Genomic DNA, 22611 nt, shown 5'->3' on the forward strand with positions numbered 1-22611 from the left:
CATTCTGACAACCCATGGCACAAGACTATTACGACTCACAAGCCTGTGTTTTCTGCCTCCAAAATGCACGTGCAGCCAGACTTAATGTATGCATACGTCACATGAAACGGATCTATTCGTAGTCTCGGCTGAGCGTCGTCCGGGAGACTCCCTTTCGAAAGCAAGAGACAATTTCAGCCTTCACAGAGCGCAAGATTTGCTTCTGTTCCGGAAGTACAACAATGTACAGAGTCGTTCAGTAGTGTTGCTAAGCAACGGAGGGGAGGGCAATTACCTTCCCGCGGTTTGTTGTAAAGAAGACCTTTTCACTATTTCACTATAAAGGTGTTGGAAGCAAAACCAGCAATGGAAAATTAATTTTGTGAAATCACGACTTTGACTTGTGAACGTTATGGGGGTGGAAACGTAAACAGGGTATGTCGAAAAGAGGTTCGACTTTTGTAGGTGATTGTATCGGCCCATTTTGGAAAAACTACCAACTGGCCGGTTGTGTGTCTCACACACACGGTCATTACATCAGGGTTTGAATCTTTGTTGGAATGTGTTTGCGTGCAGATTGTATGCCCTCCTTCCCAGTCTTACTTTTGTCCGTCTTCCGTTTTTGTTTGTAAAGAAACTTTTTTGGTGCTAAGATCTTATCCTTGTTTACGTTTGTGGGAGCCACCCTTACCCGGATGATTCCAGAACGTGACAGTTCCAGTTTGTTCATTGCGCCCTGATTTGTCAAAAAAGTATTAACGCCCAGAGAAAACATTACAACTTCTCAGAGTGATCGTATTGCCTTGAATTATGTTTGTCATGTAAATACTCATTATCATGTGTAACACATCTCAGAACCCATCTTTTTATGGGCCGACGGTGGCTGTGGTTGGCTAGGGTTTTATGACACACTACAGCTTTATTCTATATGCTCCTAGTGCATGTGGGTGTTATAAAAGTATATTTGCTTGAGATAAAGAAGGCCTATTAATGTGTGTAAGATGAGTCGTAAAGTTCATACTATTCGGAATAATCTATATGGTTTTTTTTGTGCGTGTGTGTGTGTGTGCGCGAGTGTGTGTGTGTGTGTGTGCGTGTGTGTGTGTGTGTGTGTGTGTGTGCACTATGAGCTAATACATTGTCGCATCCAGAGAAAAAATACATTTCACCTGTATTCAGCATTATGAACAAATCATCACATGATGTTAGCTGTGTAACACTTAGATGCTTAGTTTCAATGTACAGATACACAGGTAGCTCGCTAGCTAGACAGTCGACACGAAGACACAACACTTGTTTTTATTCCCATTTATAATGAGCACAACTCAAAGATTATTTCTATGTACACAAAAGTCCTACTTCCCTATATTGGTTCACAAATCTGTTAGTGAGCACTTATCATATGAGATAATCCATCCGCTTCACAGGTGGGGCTTATCGCATGTTAAGATAAAACGCTAAAATGGGCAGTTTTATCATCCAGAACAATGTCATGGATGTGAAGTTTTGAGGAAGCGTGCATTTGGCATACTGACTGAAAAATGTCCGCCAGAGCGGTTGCCCTTGAATTAAACCTTCATTTCTCTATCATAGGCTGCCTCTTAAGGTGCTTCAGACAATTTGGTAATACATCGAACCGGTATCATACAACCACATAACACACCACCCAGTACCCTCTCATCCACCGTCTTCACTTCCAAGATTGTCCGTGACCAGCCACCCTGACGGCTGCTTGGAACAATCTATTTGCATAACCAAAGAATTTCTGTACAAACTGTCAGACACCATTTCGGTGAAGCTGAGCTACATGCTCGTTACCCTCAGCAGGGTCTAGACTCCGGACCTGATTGCAGTTTGTTGTAGTCACTTGCTTACATGGGCAAATGCTCACAGTCAGAAGTGTCTTGCACTTTGGAGAGGTGGTGTTCTCTTCACGGATGAATCCCCTTTTTCACTGTACAGGGCAGATGGCAGACAGCATGTTGGGCGACGTGTTTTGCTCGAGTAGACCATGGGGGCGCTTGGTTTATGGTATAGGCAGACTTATGTCTTTGACAACACACAGGTGTGTAAGTACAATACAAGTGACTAAAGGCCAACGGCAAAAATTTTTAACTAACATGCAAGTAAATGAAAGACACTCGCGGCACTTCCCCTTCCCTCCCAAGGGTTAGTGCAGCACGAATATGGAAGCAGGCATTGGAACAGAATAGCTTCTTGGTAACTTCTTAATGGTTTTAAACTTTATTAAATGAATAAAAAACACTCTTAAAAAGTAAAAGGGTCTTAATCAGGGATATAGCGCCCACAAGCCATGCCAGCAATTATATCATGTGCAAACATGTGGCTCTGGTAGCACCAGGCTGAGCGGAGACAGCCATCTGCAAGAAAAGCTGAGAGTCGTGTCGTCACGTCATATGGGCGAGTGAGTCCCAACCATGGTGCTCTGTGACGTGAGCATGCCATGAGAGATCATCAGGGGTACCGCGGTTAACTCTATCAGTTCACTAATTTGTGCGAAAATAATGATTGATTACAAATATACAGTAGCTTCCAATTTTCACACTGAGTAAATACGAGTAAATTGAGACAAGATCATCATGGTTTCAGTATTGACATTTCTGTTTGGTGGTGTTCCGTTTTGTAATGTTAAATGAAGTTTGAGGCTCACGAATAGTTAGGAAATACTGATCCGTATTCTTACCTACAGGGAGCAAAAGCCTGCACCTCCAGGGAGCAGTGGAGGAATAAGGTCAAATACGCTAACGTGAAGAATGAATCACTCTCCAGCTCCCTCCTCTCGCTGCTTTTTGAAATAATTTGCAACAGATGATTTTTGGAACATGGCATCCCAAAAGATCAACTGTGTTCCGTCACTGAGACGTCTTTGTTTTATCCTCCGTCTCAAATCCCCACGGCACATTTTCCATACGACAAATTGTGTTGACGCGTTATTACTTTGGTGATGTTGTCATTGTCAAAAGGAAGGTTATATCCTGCAGTTCAATGAAATGATGATGTATTTTTTTTCCCCCAGGTTTGTTGTGATCCACAGACAATCAATGTAGAGTGGTACCTCCTCTTACACGTTTAAGTTGTGGGGTTTTTGAATCTTGGCCGGGACAGGTTTCAGCTCACCTGCGACCCTGATGAATTTCAGTCAGCCATCTCGTTACCTCTGCGTCCTGCGTCCTAGACGCATAAATTTCCCACGGGACGCACAGTTCCAAATATTGTGCGTTTTTGGAATGCAAGGAAATTTCTCAGTCAAAACAAAAAAAACTACGGTAAATCTTTTTTCCGGCAAAGATCGCAGTTTGACCTTCGCCGCCATTGTTGTTTTGATCTTGCGTTAAGTAATCTTGCGTGACGAGATTTCCGTTCTCGCGAGACGAGATTGGCGAGATCGGCAGACGATTGCCAAATTGTGTAACGTTAAAACAAGTGTTTTGCCAAGGTTTATTGCGGAGATATCACAGAGGAAGCAGCTAAAGTTGGATAGTTTTTTGTGATGATAAGTTGACTTTGAGAAAGCCTTGCATCATTGGAGGGGAATTTATGAACTCAAAGACAGAACCATGGGATGAAATAAGAACCTATTTCTCAGCAAATTGTGTATGCCTGAATTATTAAAACATTTGCAGCATTTGTTTATAAGAAATAAACCTCTTATCAATGTATATTGTTGTTGTTTGTGTTATTATCATATGCAATTGAATAAGTAGACCATTTCAGAATTCAAAATTTGGGACTCTCTAAATCATAGGTGTCAAACTCAGGTCCTGGAGGGCCGCTGCCCTGCATGTTTTCCAAGTCTTCCTATTGCAACACGCCTGATTCAAATGAACAGGTTCAATGTCAGGCTTGCGCAGAGCTTGCTGATGATCTGATCATTTGAATCAGGTGTGTTGCAACAGGGAGACTTGGAAAACATGCAGGGCAGCGGCCCTCCAGGACCTGAGTTTGACACCTATGCTCTAAATGCATAATGGGACTCATACTTTTCTGATCAGCGAGTCCTCGCAGGGCTCAAACTGTAAAATTATCACTAAGTGCTATTCAAAATGAGTATTTGTCAGTGTAGATAATTTGTCCAAGGTCCAAAAATGCAGATGAATGAATACTTTGACCCCGTTCAATGGTAGAGGCAACACTTTTGCTATCACAAGGCTCAGTTGAATAAGATTATACATTGCGACTGGGAACATTCTGTCTCTTCATCCGTTTGCAACAAATTCACCATCACTTCAATGTGTGTGTGTGTGTGTGGGGGGGGGGCATATGTATGTGTGTTGCGACAGTTCATCATTCTGTTTGTGTTTAGTCTGAGCAATTCATTTCCTTCCAGGCAGTTAGACCATTCTCGGGGGAGTGGGTCATTTTGTTTGACTCTGCTGCCTGTCTGATTTTTGTTTGAACTCTAAGATGATATTGTATTCCCTATTTCCTTCCCTTCACTACGGTGACCCTGAAATGCAAAGCACAAGAGCACATAACAAAACAAACAAACAAACAAACACAATTATTCGCAAACTCAAAAAACCCCACACAGAAACACAAAAGACAACAAGCAAATAAAAAAATCACAAACAAACTTCCCCAACCTACCAACCACTTCCAGCAGGAAAAATTTGCTCTACTTGGTCTTTTGTAGTCCTCTGATTGGCTGGAAACAAGTTCAGAGTGTGTGTTGGATATAGAAGACTAGTTACAGTATAATAGCCAAAGAAATTACTGAACATTTATTATTTAGAATTAAGTCCGCCCTCCATAATTTGTGTCGTTTCCAACATCTTATTTTTGTCAGGCAAGTTTTTCTGCAATGAAACAAAATTACAGCATAGAATGGATGAAAGTAAAACACTTGGGGCCTCATTGTCTCCCATTCCCTCAAAATTGGACTGGCTTGCTGAAGAGAAACAAACACAATCTCGCACTAATACAGGCGAAAGATGCATTAAACATGAATGGTGACTTTGCGGTTTTTATCATTTATTTTTAAATGTTTCTATGCCGGCCCATTAGAGTATAGCTTTATATGAAACCAGTCTGTGGTGCAAAAAAAAAAGGATCTAAGGTTGACCATGTCAATCATCAGCATTCCGTCAGGACTCCTTTTTGAGCATTCTTACATTCTAAGTCCTTTGATCAGCTGTTTTTAAAAAAAATGGAATTATTGGCTAATTTTGCCTGTTTTTCACTATTCTCTCTTTCCATTCCTCCTTTCTCCAGTGTAATGTGTCCATGTCATTTCAGCTGTTGAAACCTTCAAACTGTGTGCCGCTCTGTCGCAGTGATGCATAGCCAGATGAATCTCCTTGAAATATGTCAACTCAGCTGGCAGACAGCGCGAGACAGACAGGGGGTTGATAAATGACGCCTGCAGCCAGTCTTTGTTAGATTTTTTTTTACCGTGTGATTTTCTGCTTCATTTCATATTTTCAAACCATCTTTATTTCTGCTGGTGATTGATGCGTTAGATAATTCTTCCAAAGGCAAATGATGATATCCACAAATGACATCAAAAGTCAGTTAAGTTGAGTGTTTACTACAATAAAACAGCTTCAATATAATGAATCCAATTACTTGAGTCGAGAGTGTCATCTTGACAAAACTTGTTCTTGTGAAGAGGTTTATATAATAGCACGCAAACCCTTTTGGGGAATAATTGTACAAATGTCTTGTAAATAGTCCAGACTTTTTGTGCTCCCTCAAAAAAAACGGTACAGGAAGTGAATCATTGTTGATTCCTGTTTTCATTATCATTCTTGTTAACGAGTGCATTTCAGGTACTTTTCCATTATCTTTTATTGTTGTTTTTTTCAATAGAATTCTCTCACCCACTCAAGAACTTGCGTTCTTAGACTTGCACAGCCGAAATCAGGCCTTTCCATTTTTGATCAATAAATAACCCCCTGCTATCGTCTCAGCGGTCATCAAGGTCCAGAATGAAGGGACGGTTTCCCTCTGCTGAGAGTAGTAGTAGTAGTAGTAGAGTGAGGAGGTGCAATGCTTTGCTCAACGGCAGCTTGACAGCAAATTAGCATCTGTCTACAAACACATTGGGAGTTTCTCAATTTGTTTTCTTGTTCATCCTCCAGTCCAAAGACAAGTCCTTCATCAAGATTCAAACACAATTTGCGAGGCGGGCTTGCTAATCACTACCCTATCATGCTGCCTGCATCATAAATGAATGTATATAAAGGAGCGAAAAAATGCACTTGAATTACTTCTTGGAAAGATGTTAATGCCTATTGTCGAGGTGCCCTTTGCGATGCTTAAAAAGGAGTGTTCATCATTGCCTTGATATTGTGCGTTTATCCAGCGAGTAACTTTACAAAGTCCTTGCTTTGTGTTCCTGTCTAACAAAGCAGCTGGATCTTGACAAAGGTGTGAGACGGTAGCTGCTGGGCCCACCCTTAAAAAGCCTCCATGAACTGCATCCTGGCCACTGGCCAAGCTCGTCAACCTGAAGTACAGTACAGATGGGACCAATGAAGCAGGCGAAAGTGGATCTCTCATTAATCATCAGCGGTGTTATCTTCGTCCATCTGTGGGTGAAAAAGTGGCTGTCCTTAAGTGATCTACGAGCACATTAGCAAAAGCTTCTGAGCTTCTTAGTGATGCACTTAAAGTCATTAATTGGAACTATTTGGTGTAAAACAATTATTCAAGTCGCTCATCTGCAGGTTACTAAAATGTAAAATCAGTAATTGAACGAGAAATGCATGCCCGTGGATGCCTACGTCCAAATGACAATATTCTTGACAGTATACAGTATACGCAGCATATGTGACATAAAAGCTGCTCAACTCTCGTCAGTGCCTTGCCCAAGGGCACCTCCAGAGTACGGCAAGGCAGCTTTATCTAGAAAGCACATTTCATACACAAGTCACACAACCAAAGGCACAACACTTAGAAGCCTTTACAAAGCAGCTAAAGGAAAGCGAATCAGAGAAAAGTAGCTTCACCAAATTACTAAAACAACGAAGATTGACATAATTTAAACACCTGAACAAACGATTGAAAGACTTTTAAAAGTAAAGAAATATAAAGTTGCTTTCTAAAATTACTGAAAGACCTTACAGTCAATCCACCCATCCATTTTCTAATCCACTTATCCTCACGAGGGTTGGTGGCGTGCTGGAGCCTATCCCAGGTGTCTTCGGGCAGTAGGCTGGGTACACCAGGAACTGGTTAGCAGCCAATCCCAGGGCACACAGATAACCATTCGCACTCACACTCACACCTAGGGACAATTTGGAGTGCCCAATCAACCTGCTATGCATGTTTTTGGAATGTGAGAGGAAACCAGAGTACAAGAAGAAAACCCACACAGGCACGAGGAGACCATACAAGCTCCACACAGGAAGGCTGGAGCCGGAATCCAACACTGCCCCTTACCATCAAATTGATGTAAAAATGCTCAAAAGACGCTGGAGAGACTATGTCACCCAGCTGGCCTGGGAACGCCTTGAGATCCCCTGGGGAGAGCTGGAAGAAGTAGCTCGGGCAGAGGTGGGCAAACTACGGCCCACGGGTCGGATCCGGCCCGTTGGTCTTTTTAATCCGGCCCGCCAAAGTTTGGTCCACAATTAAGGTTCGATGTGAATGATTGAATTCATTTCATGTGGACTTGTAATGACAGGCATTTCAACACCAGGTGGCGCATTGATTTAAAGTTGCAGACCACGAGGGGGAGGGGGGACGGAGGGAAAGAGATCTTATCTACCACCTACGGACCTCTGCATCGCTCAACTTCTATTGGTCTGATCACAACCCATCTGCAACAATGCACTGGCTAAAATAGGTGATCAACAACACTGTTCTCATGAAAAAAGAGTATATTAATACAGTACTTTCATGCTTTCGATGAGGCCCCCGAGCCAAAAAGTTTGCCCACCCCTGAGCTAGGGAGAGGGGAGTCTGGGCTTCCCTGCTAAAGCTGCTGCCCCCGCGACCCGGCCCCGATAAGCAGTAGAAGATGGATGGATGGATAGACCTTAATCAAAACCTTAATCAAAGATATGGAAAGGTGGTGGATATCATTTTTAAGACGGATTTTAAAGCATTAGCAGTCGTCACCTCTTTGACAACTGACATTTTTTCAGCAGTCCCGCAGTGGGGTTTCATCTCGGACCCGAATGGTTCCTAAGCACATGTATTCAATGAGCCGATGCCACCCCATGGACCTGCATCTTGATTATATCACTGTCTACAACCTTGTAGAAGTTGAACAAAAAGCTTCTCCACGAGGCTTTATTCATCAATGTATAAAATATGTGGTATTATAAAACAGTGTTGCTTTGTTTCTCATGGCAGTAGTACAAGAATACAACTGGAGAAATGATTCATTCACACATAAAAGTTTGTTCTTTCTGATGGACATAAAGGGAATTCTAAACTGCAGTGTTATTTGTACCATCCATCTAGTTGCCCAAACTGATATTGTGGGAAAAATGTTTAGCTTCCGTTCTCTCGTTTTGAATCTTGAAAACAGCAGTGAACCCAGCGATGTCCCTCATCAGTGTGACAGTCTGAGTGTTCTTATCAGCACCCTATCATGGAAATTCACATTGCTGTGTCCACATCTGACCTCTTTGCTAGAAACAAACTTGACCCTATATTGGAACATTATTGAGCTTTTCATCGAGGCGTTTGATTTTTCACAACCCACTCCCGTTAGCTGTGAGCAATGTTCCCTCTAAGCTGCACGCGTGAGCAATTGCGCACTTCACTCACCTGCTCAGCGCACACGGCGACAGCTGGCGTGCGCGCCACGCACACACATGTCTACATTCATTCCTTCATTTCCACCCCACTCGAATGTACAAACAGGACACCAGACAATTCCCATTTACATTTCAGTTCGAGTAATGCGACCGAGAATGCGCACTGAGTTCTTGACGATGGCTTGATGCATCCATTCACACATTCACTTATGCTCACCACAGACGAGAAGCTGCAGGCGAAGCGCGGACTGATCCATTCAGGAAGTCTAAACATGGACGTAGTTTACGAGCCTCTTGAATGAGGCTCTTCCGCGCTTTTCAAAGGTCAGGTAACCAGGAATTGAGACATCGAGCATTCCCTTTTTTTTTTTTAGAAGTGGCTTGATGGCGGTTACTTTCAGGGGTTTTGCAAGCTCACTTGTATGAAGTGAACAGTTGATTATTTGCTGTGACTCAAAGTAGAGTCCCCAAAAGTTTTGAAAAAGTCAGATGGTATTGAATCGATGTAGCTAGTTGATGGTTTCGACAGCCGAACCAAGTCCGTTATAGTTTTGTGATCCACCGTATCAAATTTTGTCATGGTAATTGAATTATACCCTTGTGATTTTCGAGTGTTGCATCCATTTCTAATTTTGCTGGTTTGTTCCTATGTTTGACCTGAGGGATTGCACTTTAAGACTCAAGTAGCAGGCAAATTCATTGCATTTATATGTTGAGAGGAGATCTGGCGCTATTTGATTTTGGGAATGTGCCGGTTTGTCAACCACAGCCAATAGCGTGTATGTATTGTTGAGGTTCTAATTAGTGATTTCAGCAGTGTTGTCGATCTTTTACTAATTCTGTTAAAATTACAGAGACTTAAAATGTCTGTACAGGTCAAAATGAGGGCGGCCTGATGGTCGACTAGTTAGCGCGTCGACCTCACAGTGGGTTCGATGCTGGCTCCAGCCTTCCTGTGTGGAGTTTGCATGTTCTCCTCATGCCTGCGTGGGTTTTCTCCGGGTACTCCGTTTTTCTCCCACATTCCAAAAACATGCATGGCAGGCTAATTGAACACTCTAAATTGTCCCTAGGTGTGAGTGTGAGCACGGATGGTTGTTTGTCTCAGTGTGCCCTGCGATTGACTGGCAACCGGTGCAGGGTGTACCCCCGCCTACTGCCCGAAGACAGCTTGGATCAGCTCCAGCAGCCCCCACAACCCTTGTGAGGATAAAGCGGGTCAGAAAATAGAGGTGAAAATGACCTTGAAGTTTAGTTTTTCTCCACTTCATATTTGTAATTTTTAAACTCCTCTTCAACTTGATTCCTTAAGATTTTGTCAAGGTTCATAGGAATAATTGCTGTATGATTGTTTAACTAACTGATACAGTATGAATGAAATGAATGTTTGCATAGGCTCAACGTAACAGTCGACTCACGGGTCTCATTAAGCACTAAAGCACATAGCCTTCTAACCCCCCCCCCCCCTTCCTTTTTTTCCTCATTAACAATTTCACCTCCCTGTGGCCCTCAAACCACCTATCAGCAGGCACCAGCAGCAACAACCTACCGGTATAGATGTTTTGGGAGTGTAAGAAAGTTAACTACAATCTGAAAAGATAAATATGTACATCTGAAATAGCATTTATAGATTCAATGGGATGGTGTTTCTTATTGCTACATGTCCTGGGAGAAATGTCGGTGGGTGTTAAAGATTTGAAGAGTTTTGCATTCTGCTGCCTCCATCGCTGATTCAAGTTTGGCATTGTCTTTTTGCTGTGCCATTCTTCTGACTGATAAAACCGCATGGGTAAAATAAATTTGGCACTAACTTTTTTGTCCAGCAAGGAAAAAACATGCCAAATCATTCAATAATTAAGGGCTGAAACCAGATATTATTCTCATAATTCCAATTATCCGCCCATTCATCAGCTATCTTGTGAAAAGTACATAGGAGGGACTGAAGCGAATGCCACATTGACACATTTACAGACAGAAAATCATTCACACCTCTGGACAATTTAAGACAATTTCGGACTACATGAATGAAGGTTGATTTTGAGCCGACAGACGTGTCGCAGACTAACGTGGTGTCTCGTCGGCAATTTTGAGTTGTCTTTTACGCGTCGTGGCCCGTGTAATAATAATAATAATAATAATAGATTTTATTTATAAGCGCCTTTCAAGACACCCAAGGACACTTTACAATAACAAAAAACACAAAACAATAATGTGACATTGTGCGACTACGAAAAGTCTGGCATGCCAGAATTTTCTGGACCTGGCACACACAATCACAATGTGGTGTAGAGTATTTGAAAAGTGACTTTTGAACAAAAGGTAAAATACTGGAATATATACATAGCATTTGAACTCATGCTACATTTGCTAACCACAAAGCTAGCCACTGATTAGCAAACGGGGGTATGATTCAATAACTTTGTTACCTGAAGTTCTTTTGAGAGAATAGACAGTCCATACAGTCCTCTCTACCATTTTTCCCTTTTCTGAACATAGAACTAACACACACCCATAATGCCTCCCTTGACATGACTTTGACAGCTGCTTGTCACGCCTCCCCGACGGACCAGCGGCGATGGACTGACAGTTCACTGACCACCGTGAATGCCAAAAAGTCGTGTAGTTTGACAAGGCCATTGGGCACCGTTTACACAAGACTAATTGCAAGCAATAACGCTGCCCTTTTAGCCCCTTGATTCTGCAGCCTTGTCGTATTTCAAGGAATATAATGGAAAATACAAACTTGAAAATGTGGGTCTAAAAGTGGACGATTCAGAAAAAAAAATACACTGTCATTTGTATTCCCTTGCAAACGTTGAAAAACATCGTTTCTAAATGAATGACACAAAAAAAATGTGTCACATTCCTTCAAGACGGGAACACTGTTTCATGTTTGTCACTTACTATTCATAGTTTGATAACACCGTGATGTGTGCATCTCCCGTAGTCCATTCCTTTTCTAAATATCTCATATGTGCACAGTTATGGGGAAAATGTGCAATTACAGGGCATATATTAAGATAGCTGTTCACATTCACACCCTCATTAAATGGAACAGAACTTTGGTCAACGACTACACTATCAGCAGTGACGAAAAAAATGAAAAAATATGATTTGGAAAAAGAGGGGATAGTTGGTGCACATGTGGTATTTGTACTTATTTTTTGCCAGCCACGTTTTATTTTTAACTTTTGGAACACACACAAAAAAAAGACAGGTTGTATGCGATTTTGTCGAACATACTCTTAATATTTGTCTTGCTTGTGCCTCTAACTGTTCCTGTCACACAACACAGCCCCCCTTTTATCATCAAAACAGTCTAGTTGGGTCCGACTGCCATTTTTATTGGATGTACAGGTCCACAAAAGTAGCCAGGAAGCTGTGACACCACCAAAAAATGAATCCAATCAACTATTTTCACATTGCTGCTTACTGTCGCCGTCCTGTTTAAAACACGTGTACCCATTTTTTGTCTTTAAAAAATATATATATTTACATGTATGGGATGTCTGAAACGCAGACGCGCCATTCATGTAAAAACTTTTAAAATAAAACCAAAAAATAGATATTCCGCCAGGTATTTTTCACAGGGCAGCAATGACATGCTACAAAGTAAAATTTTTGTTCTTTACTGAATCACAAATAATTTGAGTTGTGAAAGTCAAGTTTCATGGGAACAATAACAGAACCCTTTGAGTGAACCATTCAGTGAGAGCGTGCCTCTTGTATGAAATTTTTCTTTTCGATATCGCTAAATTATGTGTGCTGTAAGAATATGTGATCCACCTGAATCGCATATGCACTCTATATGGAAAGTCTTAACGCCAAAAGGTTCCAGACTTTGCATAGAGACTTAAATGTCCTCAGATGACCAGGGCACACATTCCAAAACATCTGCCCTCAGGTCAAATTCCATCATCGCATCACAAGATGGATTTGGATTGGTTGTCATGTCAGTTGGCTGCCCTCAGCTACCCAGCTGGACACACACACACACACACACACACACACACACACACACACACACACACACACACACACACACACACACACACACACACACACACACACACAAAACACACACACACACACACACACACACACAAACAGCAGCTATGTAAATTGTATTTGTAGCTGTCGTATTTTGTCCTCAGATCCTCTGTGACATACAAGAAACAGCGTCAGATTGAAATGACTTCTCCAGCTTATCTCTCTGGGAGACAAAACATGTTTGTAGCATTGTAGCATTGACGGCTAAGAAAAAAGTGCACACTAAAAATAGTTGGTAAAAAAAAAATAAATAATAATAATTGGTTGATTTTTAACCAAGCCACTGGGTAATTGTAGCACCATCCTAAATTGTTAAATTGACCCCAAAAAGTGAGTTTAATAATATACCCAAATGTTTGGTCAAATTAACTAAATGCTGGGTTGTTTCAATGACATGTTTTGGTTCCACACTGTCTCCCAACGTTGGGCCAAATAAACTAGAATTCTGGGTTATCAACAACACTAGAATCTTCAATCAAATTTGATGCAAATGATTTAAGTTCAATAATTAATTTTTCTTGTCTATCTGGACTGGCCAGGTGTGGCGATTTCAAGTTCATTAGGTTGTTCCAAGTTATACAACCCATCTGTGGAGTCAATTCCAGATATAAATAAGCCATAGTGGGTGAAACATTTTCTTACCCAATAGTTGAGTAGATCAAATATCCCTTATTGGATTGAGTGATTTAGGTCCAGCTCAATAATAACACAAAATGAATCAAACATTTCATAATATTCAACCCAGTATTTTATTAGTGTGTACATATACAAACTCTTCTTGGACAACTGCACCAACTTAAAAATGGCAATACATAGTCACATTTCAGGCCCCACACCATATTTGTGCTTAGCGGTCTTAGCGCTGCCTGCCCATTCACACAAAGTTGAGGTGTATTATTGTGATCAACATTTGTTGGTAAATTAGTTTGTTCATGTGTTTGTGAGTTAGCAGCATTATGCAAAAAAAATGTTTTCTATGAGTTGGTCGAGGTGTGGCACGGTTCAAGTCGGGACCCGATTCATCCATCCGTTCATCCATTTTCTGGAACGCTTCACCTCAGGACTGCGTGACAGATCGACGGACCTTCTGTCAATGCCGATGACATACCCACCTCTGGTCGCTCTGATCAACCAATCAGAGGATGGAAACACACTGACGAGCCACCGCGAATATGCCGAGTATTGAATCTAAGATCTGATCGGTTAAAAAAAGAAACGTCTTAATAAAAATTGCGCGTGAGGGTGGATGGGATGAACCATCACTGGAGGTGTTGAAGACTTTGGGAAAATTACGTGTACATAGCAACACATCTAAAAATAAATCTGATTGGATAAAAAAAAAAAAACACAAATCACCGCAAGCTGTGGAGCAAAGACACACACTGAAATTAAGATTGTTGAAAATGTATTCAAAGAATTCATCCTAGTTGTCAATGCAGATCAGTGCTTTTGAACGCCAGCAGAGAAAGCTTTGAAGGCCCTGACTCCTGACTGTACACCACTGATAACTTCCCTTTTCCTGCTTTCAAATAAGTTAACTTTCCCATTACTGCTTCACCAGAGTTCAGCGTGTCCCTTTGCTGTTCCATTTGTATGAACATAGGCCGTCATGTGTAACTATGTTGTGATAAGGCCTGGTAAATGCAGGAAAGCAGAGCGGGGGTGTGGAGAGCTTTCCCAAACCGCAGACAGGGCGTGTGTTTGTTTATCATCTGTCTGCTTTTTGCACCAACATCGGCTCTCCTTACCGCATTCGACCATCTTGTTACCTCTTCTTTTCACTTTCAAACCCACACTGCATATTCTGGATCTGATGTCCACCCCCGTCAAATCTATCCCCTTTACAATCACTGGGAGGGTGTTTCACGTTTTTGTTTATGACGTTGTCATTTATTTTGAACCTGTTTTAGTTTCTTTCCTCATGTTTTCACTTTTATGCTCTCGAGCACAACCAAATGAAATGCTGTTACCCCTCTGTTAAAATCAGTCTTTTCCTGATCCCCCAAACCTACCAAAAACTTCTTCCTTCTTTTCTGTGGTAATTCTTTTTTTCCCCCAGGATTGAAAAGCGCAGTACTCAGCACTTTTGAAATGTAAATAAAGTTTTGTTTTTTCCTCCTCCTCCACTAGCCCTGTTTATCAGGCCGACTTCAAAGTGCCACATGGTACTCTATCTCTCCCCGGTTCTGTGAAATAGGGTCACGGGCGGCGCTTGGCTTTCAGAGAAACTTTTTCCTTTCATGTAAGAACCTTGTGGGCGAGAGGAACTAAAGGGGGCCATGCCAGGCAGCCACCCACCTACCATACAATTGGCGACACACACACACACACACGACATCCGTCTGCTCTGTATGTCAAAGGGGTGTGAGTGGGTGGTTATGGATGAAGGTTATTTTGGTGGCAGCAGTTAGTCTTGGGGATGTTTTCATTTCACCTGTTGTTTCACTGAGCTTTTCCCTCTCTTCTTTTATTGTCCTCTCCAGCTTTGATGGGACCAGCGTGAGCGTTTGAGACTGCACCAACAGGACAAATGACAGAGGACAGAGAGAGTGAACGAGAGCAAGCCAAATTGTACAAATTGGAGAAGGACAAGGCTGCACGTTGATTAGCCTGTGACTGAGCCCAAGAAGACGGAGGCATAGAAGACAAGGGGCTGCTGGAAATGGATGAGATGCTTGTCTGCAGACAGACAGATTAAGAGGTGTGCCAAAAATTCATACGCTATTGGTCACGACTGCCAGCCTGCCGCGAGGAGGATGGACTGCAGTTCAACCACGTCATACTCTCAAACATCCCTGACCTTCATCCACCCTCTTTGGCTCCGACTCCAAACTCAAATCATTGGCTCAAGCTCAAGAAAAGACTTCTTTGCACTCATCCGCATGCCACCCTCTTGAACAATTACTTTGTAACTTGGTGACAGAGCGGTAAGCGCTACGCCACAAAGGCAACTGAGCCATCTCACCCCTGCATCTCAGCTTGCAGCACAAGAAGACTTGTGAGCGTGATATGTTTCCATGCATGTGGGCAGCTGATGACGAAAAATGGCAGTGAGTCCGGTAGGAGATGCACCTTCCTTGCCCCACTGGCATTGGGTCTGACCAGTTAAGGTTGGCCTGTCGGCCATTGCAGCGTTGGCAACGGCTGTCTCAGTGCTGGAGGGAGCACTATGCAGCAAACTGACTCACCAGACACAAATTCATTCAAAGGTAAATGCCGATAGTATCTGTTTTTGCTCTGTCTGCGTGTGTGTGTCTGTGTTCGTGTGTGTATTAGATACAAAATATTTCGTAAAGTTTGGCATTTCTGCAATGGTTACAAACAATAATTGTGTTTTGAGATGAAATAATGAAATACATTTTACCACAAGACTACTATAGTATTTGTTTTGTATTTTAACTTAGTTCAGTGGTTCTACTCCAGTTGCTAAAATTGCTCAAGCAGCAGTTTTATCAGTCCTGGGCAACATTTAAGATATAGAAAGAATATCTTTACTGATAAACGCGAAACCTCTGACAACCAATGTACTGTTGCAGCACACATACTGGACACTATTTGAAGCCTCACCACGCACACACCCACACAACTCACAAAAAGTTAGGGATATTTGGCTTTGGGGTGAAAATGCATTCAATCTTTTACAGGTGAACTTCATGTGACCTTCTCTAAGCTTTTGAATGCACATATCCAACTGTTAAATGTTTCAGTACTTTTTGCACCAGTTGCTGTTCTCTAAGAAGGAGCTTAACAACAGGCATTTTCATCCTTGAATCGACCAATAAATGTCCGGGTTGAATTAGAGCTGGTGTTTAAACAGTCGTCTTCATCATATTTTGACATCATGAGAGCAAGACGACACCTAACAATGGCTTAACAGTACCTTGCCAGTGTGATGCTTCAAACAGGACATTCTCAGACGGAAGTGCCCACTGAGCTTAAAGTGTTACAGAATGTCATCAGCAGGTTGCACCAGAGATACCGAGAGACTGGAATTGTCACAGAAAGAGGTAGAAGTGGACATCCTTGAGCCACATCCCATGCTCATGACCGCGACATTGTTCACAATGGCCTGAGAAACCGGATGATGAATGCCACTCAACTTCGGGCACGTTGAAGGGAGGTGAGAGGCCCCCAAGTGTCACGTCAGAGCATTCAAAACCATTTACATCAGCGTCGTCGAGATGCCGCCTGACCATACCACCAAGCACAGGAATCATTGTCTTGCATGGGCCAGGGAGCATTTAACACTGAACGAGAGACCTGTGGGCCTCAGTCCTGTTCTCTGATCAAAGTCGATTTGCGGTGACCAGAAATGATGGAGACGTCAAGGAGAGCCCTATGCATCAGCCGCTGTTATCACCAGACGAGCTTTTGGTGATGGCGGTGTTACAGTGTGGGCAGGTATGTCCACTCGGTACAGAACCGCCCTACACTTTGTGACAAGCCCATACTACCTGAATAACATTCTGAATTCAGTGATTGTGCCCCGACATGAACAACACGAGCCTAATTTCATCTTCATGGATGACAATTTTCCAGCTCATCGAGGTTGCATCATCAGGGAATGGCTGTCGGAGAGTGGTGTACCTGTATTGCATAGGTCTGCATTTTCGCCAGGATCTGAAAGCTATTGTGAACAGCACAAGACGTCATTGTCAAGCTGCAATTGATGCTCAAGGGCACACGATGAGCTATTGAGACTCTTTTTTTTTTGTTCTGGTGTACCCACCATTGTTAACTTTTGTTTCGATGAAATGTTTGAGATGAGGAAATCACCAGTGATTCTTTCTATTTCAATGTCCTACTTTCAAGATATGATGTATCACGATAGCATCAGCTTTTTACGTTTTCCATAAATTTCACCTGAAAGCCAAATATCCCAAACTTTTTTTTGAGTAGCAATAACATCTAGGGAATGTTCAAGTGTTTTAGTGATGCAGTAATTCTTTGACAAGATTCTATTCTTCTTTTGTGAATTCATATATTGATCATGGAGAGAAATATTGGCAGTAATGATTTCTTCCCGGAAGCACCGCTGCATTACTGTGTCTCTATGAGTGTCATACAAATCTTGTATTGACTCGTTATCCTTAACAGTAAACTGTGTCAATTCATCTTGAGACATGTGAGATGTTCGGGATGATAACTGAATGAAGTCCCGTTGGAATCTCATATTGTCATTGGTATGATAAATTGAGTTCCACAGTCGTTGGGAGGAATAAAAGCTGTAAATAGACATCTTCATTATTATATAACTCGAGAAGATACTTCTTTATTAGCGTAGCCTTTTCACAACAACTGCAACTGTAGCAAAGCGGACAACAGAACATAAACGTAAAAACTTGGAAAAAAAATATGTAAAATAAATACAAACACCTCACCATACTGAATAACACATGGAGTCATTTACATTTCCATATGCCACAAAAGTCCTTGATGCATTATTATCTGATATATGCCTTATGCAGGTTTGCTTATTGCAGGATTATTCAACCCAACTCTTCCAAACTGCATAAAACAAGCGGGCGTAAGCAGCATTTGTTGAGTCCCATTTTATGTTGGCGAGGTTAGCGTTGTCACCATCTCGATGTATTTAAATGAGAGATTTGGACATGTGCGCCGGCGAGCATCCTCAAACTCATTCAGTCTGCCATGATTGTATCAGTTTTCCCTTCAGGTTGCTATGACTTACCCTTATTTAGTCCCCAATTCACTATAAATTGGACACTATGACAAATTGAGCATCTTGCTGGGTGAGCACGTCAGTACAACCATCAAGGACGTATGCATTCTTGTCACAATTTAAAACGGTTCCCTGATGTCTTAATAACATGTCTGTGGCAGGCTTTTGTCAAAATACCCCATAGAAATATCCGAAAGTCTCGATACATCGGCGGCAATGGAGAGTTTGGGCAAGTTCACATGATCTTGCAGAGCGCATTTTGCTTCACGGAAATTGGATATCATAGTGAAGGTGTTATTTGTAAGTAATCCAATTAAATAAATTATGGAAATTGTTTTTTCTAGCTCAATAAAACATTTGTTTTCTTTTTGCTGATGTGTTCAGACGGTAAGGAGACGCGCTAGAATCATATTACATTTTATTCACCCTGTTTCCTTGCAAAAATCAAGCCAGTTTTGGTGGTTGTCTGTCCCATGCAAGTGAACAAGCACTCACCCTGCGCTTGAGTCATCCATCCATCCATTTTGAACACCGCTTATCCTGAAGGGGGTCATGGGAGCCTGTTCTCGCTGACTTCCCTGAGCTGGTTGCCAGGGTGTAGGTCATGTGACATTCACAAGCTGAGCCATGAGCAACCGTGATGTCATTTTCTGTCGACAGCAAGGGGCAAAATGGCCACCGCTTGAGATGGATAAAAACGAGTGGATTTTGCTGCTTAATTCTTATTCCACCAATGCAGTATGAAGTAGAATGACTAGTGGTGCTGCACAGAACATATGACTGTGAAGAAATTTTCCGAATTGACTTCCTCTTTAATGGCTCGCATGCACACATTTTCAGAGAGAATGTACAGTGTTTGGTGATTTCACATTTGATGAGTGGGAAGGCACTCCGGAGACCCAAATATTTGTACACAACCAATGAAAGTACATTTTTCAAGATGCATCTCTTTTGAATATTTTAACACTCCTGGAAATATTTTCTTGCACCTTGCTGTTATGATCAGTGTGGTCAACTACTATGAATATGGAAAAGTATCGCCAGTCTTCTCTTTTGTTTTTCGAGGCATGTGTTGCATAATGCATTAGTCTTGCACACTTGCCTATGCCCGTGCGTGCATGTGGGTCGGTCTGTTGTGGTCTGTTTCAACAGAGGTCCTGAGGGGTCGGGGGGTGGGGGCGGGGGGGAGTCATCATTGCCAATAAACACAAGCACTGACATTCAGATGTAGGCAGACAGCAGTGGTCAATAGCAACAAGGTTAAAACAAGGTTTGTTTACTGTGCGTAGTTCATGTCAGGTAAAATAAATTTACACGCTCTGTCTAGACTTGTAATCAGTCCATCTGTGTCCATGTGTACGTCTGCTTCAATAGATTTCTTTCCATTCTGATTCTTTTCATGTGGCAAGTATGCTTGCTCACCTGGCTAGCAAAGGACCAAGACCGGATGACTGAAACTGTAGAATAAAAGCTTGGTATCATATTTATCAACTGGATTTCCGACCATTTTCATGTAGCATTTCCCATCTGTCCTCTATCACCTGGGCAAGCAGCCCAGGTGATAGAGGACTCCCTCATTGTTACAAATACATTAAACTCGACATAGACACTTTAGTTGAAATAAATGCGTTATCAGTTAAAATGAATTACTAGTTTAGATATGAATCGATGAAAAGAAAAACAGAAGAAACAAACCTTTTTATAATGTGACATGATGTTTGGTGGCAGGTGTTGTAATATCAAAATTGCATCGCATTTGACTCTAAACTGTATTGTGTTACTGTATAGAAAAAAAAAACACACCAGTAAACTAAGCGATTTCAATGATGCCTTAAACCACCTACGATTACATTTTAATTTTCCAAAGCGGTCATGTGAGAAACTAGCATTGTTGTCAAGGGCAACACCAACATCCCAAACCTAATATTGTGCCATATAATGTAATATCATATTTATTGTAAGCAGGTAATCCTACTTAGGTTATTTACTTGTGTAGTAGATATGTTATGTTGTTAGACAACATTATAAGCAGTGGAGGCGCTGTTGTAGTTGACAACATGGGTTGAGAATGAGTTGGTCTATGGAGCTCCTGACTTTGGACACAGGGGTATTGGGATCAATTCCTTCAGCATGGTGGTTGACTGGTTAGCACGTCGGCCTCACAGTGCAGAGGTACATGGTTCAATCCCAGCTGCGGCCTTCCTGTGTGGAGTTTGCATGCTCTCCCCGTGCCTGCGTGGGTTTTTTCCGGGTACTCCGGTTTCCTCCCACATTCCAAAAAAATGCATGGCAGGCTGATTGAACACTCTAAATTGTCCCTAGGTGTGGGTGTGAGTGTGGATGTTTGTTCGTCTGTGTGTGCCCTCCGATTGGCTGGCAAACAGTTCAGGGTGTCCCCCGCCTACTGCCCGAAAACAGCTGGGATCGACTCGGGCACGCCCGCGATACTTGTGAGGATACAGTGGTTGAGATGTAATGTAATGAAATGTAATCATCAATGGTTTGAAGAATAGGGAGCCATGTGTGGACATAAGCAATTTCCCCCAAAAATGTCTCAACTCTATTCTCAGCGTGCATTTCATCATTCAGGGCTGAGTCCCCCCGCTGACAAAACAACTCCGGTAACTAACATGTGCTTCTGGTTATAAAAGAAGCCAAAGTCTAACCACTTTTGGCAAGTGGATTAAAAAAAAAACAAAAAAACCTCCCCCCAATGACAAAAGCAAAAGACCCGTGTTTGAATGTTAACAAGCTGCTTCTGGGGGTTGCTTGATGGTGCAGAAAGATTTAAACCACATGGTTCAAATGCCGCATTTCCGATTATTTTTCTCCATAGTGACACAACGCGTGATGGGTTTTTTTCCATGTGTTCAGCGAATGTATAAATTAAACACAATTAAATCTTGGCTGCCATATATTGCAAAAGAGAGGAGGGTGTCACATTGAGTGACTGAACACCTACCGCTAAATTTACTTATCCAGCTATATGGCCGCCGCTTGTAAAAAAGAGGAAAAAATGACACATCTGACAATGCTGCTGGTGCTCTGCAAAGTACATTTTAGAGTAAGGCTCCCACTACTTCTTCATTTTTGCTGCCATGTTTTCCAATAACCTACCCTCGTCAATCACAGAGCTTTTCCTGCAAAATCATCCTCAACTCGAGTCCCAGTTTTCTCGGTTGAATGCAATCTTCGTCTCTGTCACTGGTCGCCTTTCCCTGCCCATCTCAGTTTATCTTAAACTGCCTATCATCTCCTCCTCCCTCTTTGTAGTCCGCCTCTTGCGGTGTGGTCTTCCACCAAAGTCAATCCATATTGAGCTGTCTCCGTGTGGAGCCCTTGGCCATCCGTTAAGTGACTGACGGGTCAGGGTTATTAGAGGAGGCGTTGCCTCCGGCCGCCCGCCCGCTCTTGGGCCCGAGGCTTCAAACACATCTCTATTATTCATCTCTAATAAGCTTGGCATTTAGGATTGATCCTGTAGATTGATTCTGAAGCTCTACCGTTTGTTTGACTGAGTTGCGAGTATTCTACCAAAATTACGTTACGGGGAAGTATGACTATGCATGTAGAGTTAAAACATCAAAACAATAACATTTTGTATTCTATTGTCATAGTTGATTGAATTTGGCAACATGATGAGACAACAATGAATAAGGAAGACACAGCAAAGAGCACCAAGAGTTGAATAAGAACAATCCCTTACATCGAGCCATCTACAAAGCTATATTTGATTTGTCTTCGACCCTCCACTACTATCCCACTTGGAAGAATACCAACATATCAAATAATCACGAGGCACATGTGAATTTGCTCTGCCATCTGATTTTGTAGTTTTGGTGTGAACCACCAAATAGATCACTTGTTTTGCATGACTGATGACAACATTTTCTTCACCCAAACACTTAGAGCGCTGTGAAAAAGTATTCCCCCCGAGTTCAAGTTCACAGGCAACACCTTCGTACCAAATATGTTGAATCAAAAAAGCACATCAATAGAAACTGTCAGAGAAAGTGAAGTAGGCTACGAGATCTCAAGAAACAAATGCCGCCACGATCCAAAGAAATTAAAAAAAATATATATATTGAAATCTGAAACCCTATGCCTAAAGGCTTCAATAATATACAACACATTTTTTGGTGCCCAAAGACTTTTGTACAAAAGTGG

At 42.0% G+C, this 22611-nt stretch overlaps 1 protein-coding gene across 4 annotated transcripts in view; it reads left to right on the forward strand.

Annotated features, from left to right (window-relative positions):
• The window catches only part of LOC147203459 (low-density lipoprotein receptor class A domain-containing protein 4-like), a 173778-nt gene that overhangs the window by 43391 nt on the left and 107776 nt on the right, over positions 1 to 22611 (forward strand). For 3 of the 4 annotated variants that reach the window (XR_015101125.1, XM_086112890.1, XM_086112893.1), the window contains exon 2: positions 15245 to 15970. Coding sequence is in view for 3 of the 4 variants with exons in the window: in XM_086112890.1 (XP_085969016.1) it covers positions 15931 to 15970 (40 nt within the window). In the remaining variant the exon portion in view is untranslated. Of the gene's footprint in view, positions 1 to 15054; positions 15971 to 22611 lie in introns of those variants that run through there. The other variant, XM_086112891.1, reaches the window with a different exon arrangement.

The sequence above is a fragment of the Hippocampus guttulatus genome, chromosome 6 (genome assembly GCF_054856545.1).
Source record: "Hippocampus guttulatus isolate MCC_2025c chromosome 6, RoL_Hgut_1.0, whole genome shotgun sequence".
Taxonomy (NCBI): domain Eukaryota; kingdom Metazoa; phylum Chordata; class Actinopteri; order Syngnathiformes; family Syngnathidae; genus Hippocampus; species Hippocampus guttulatus.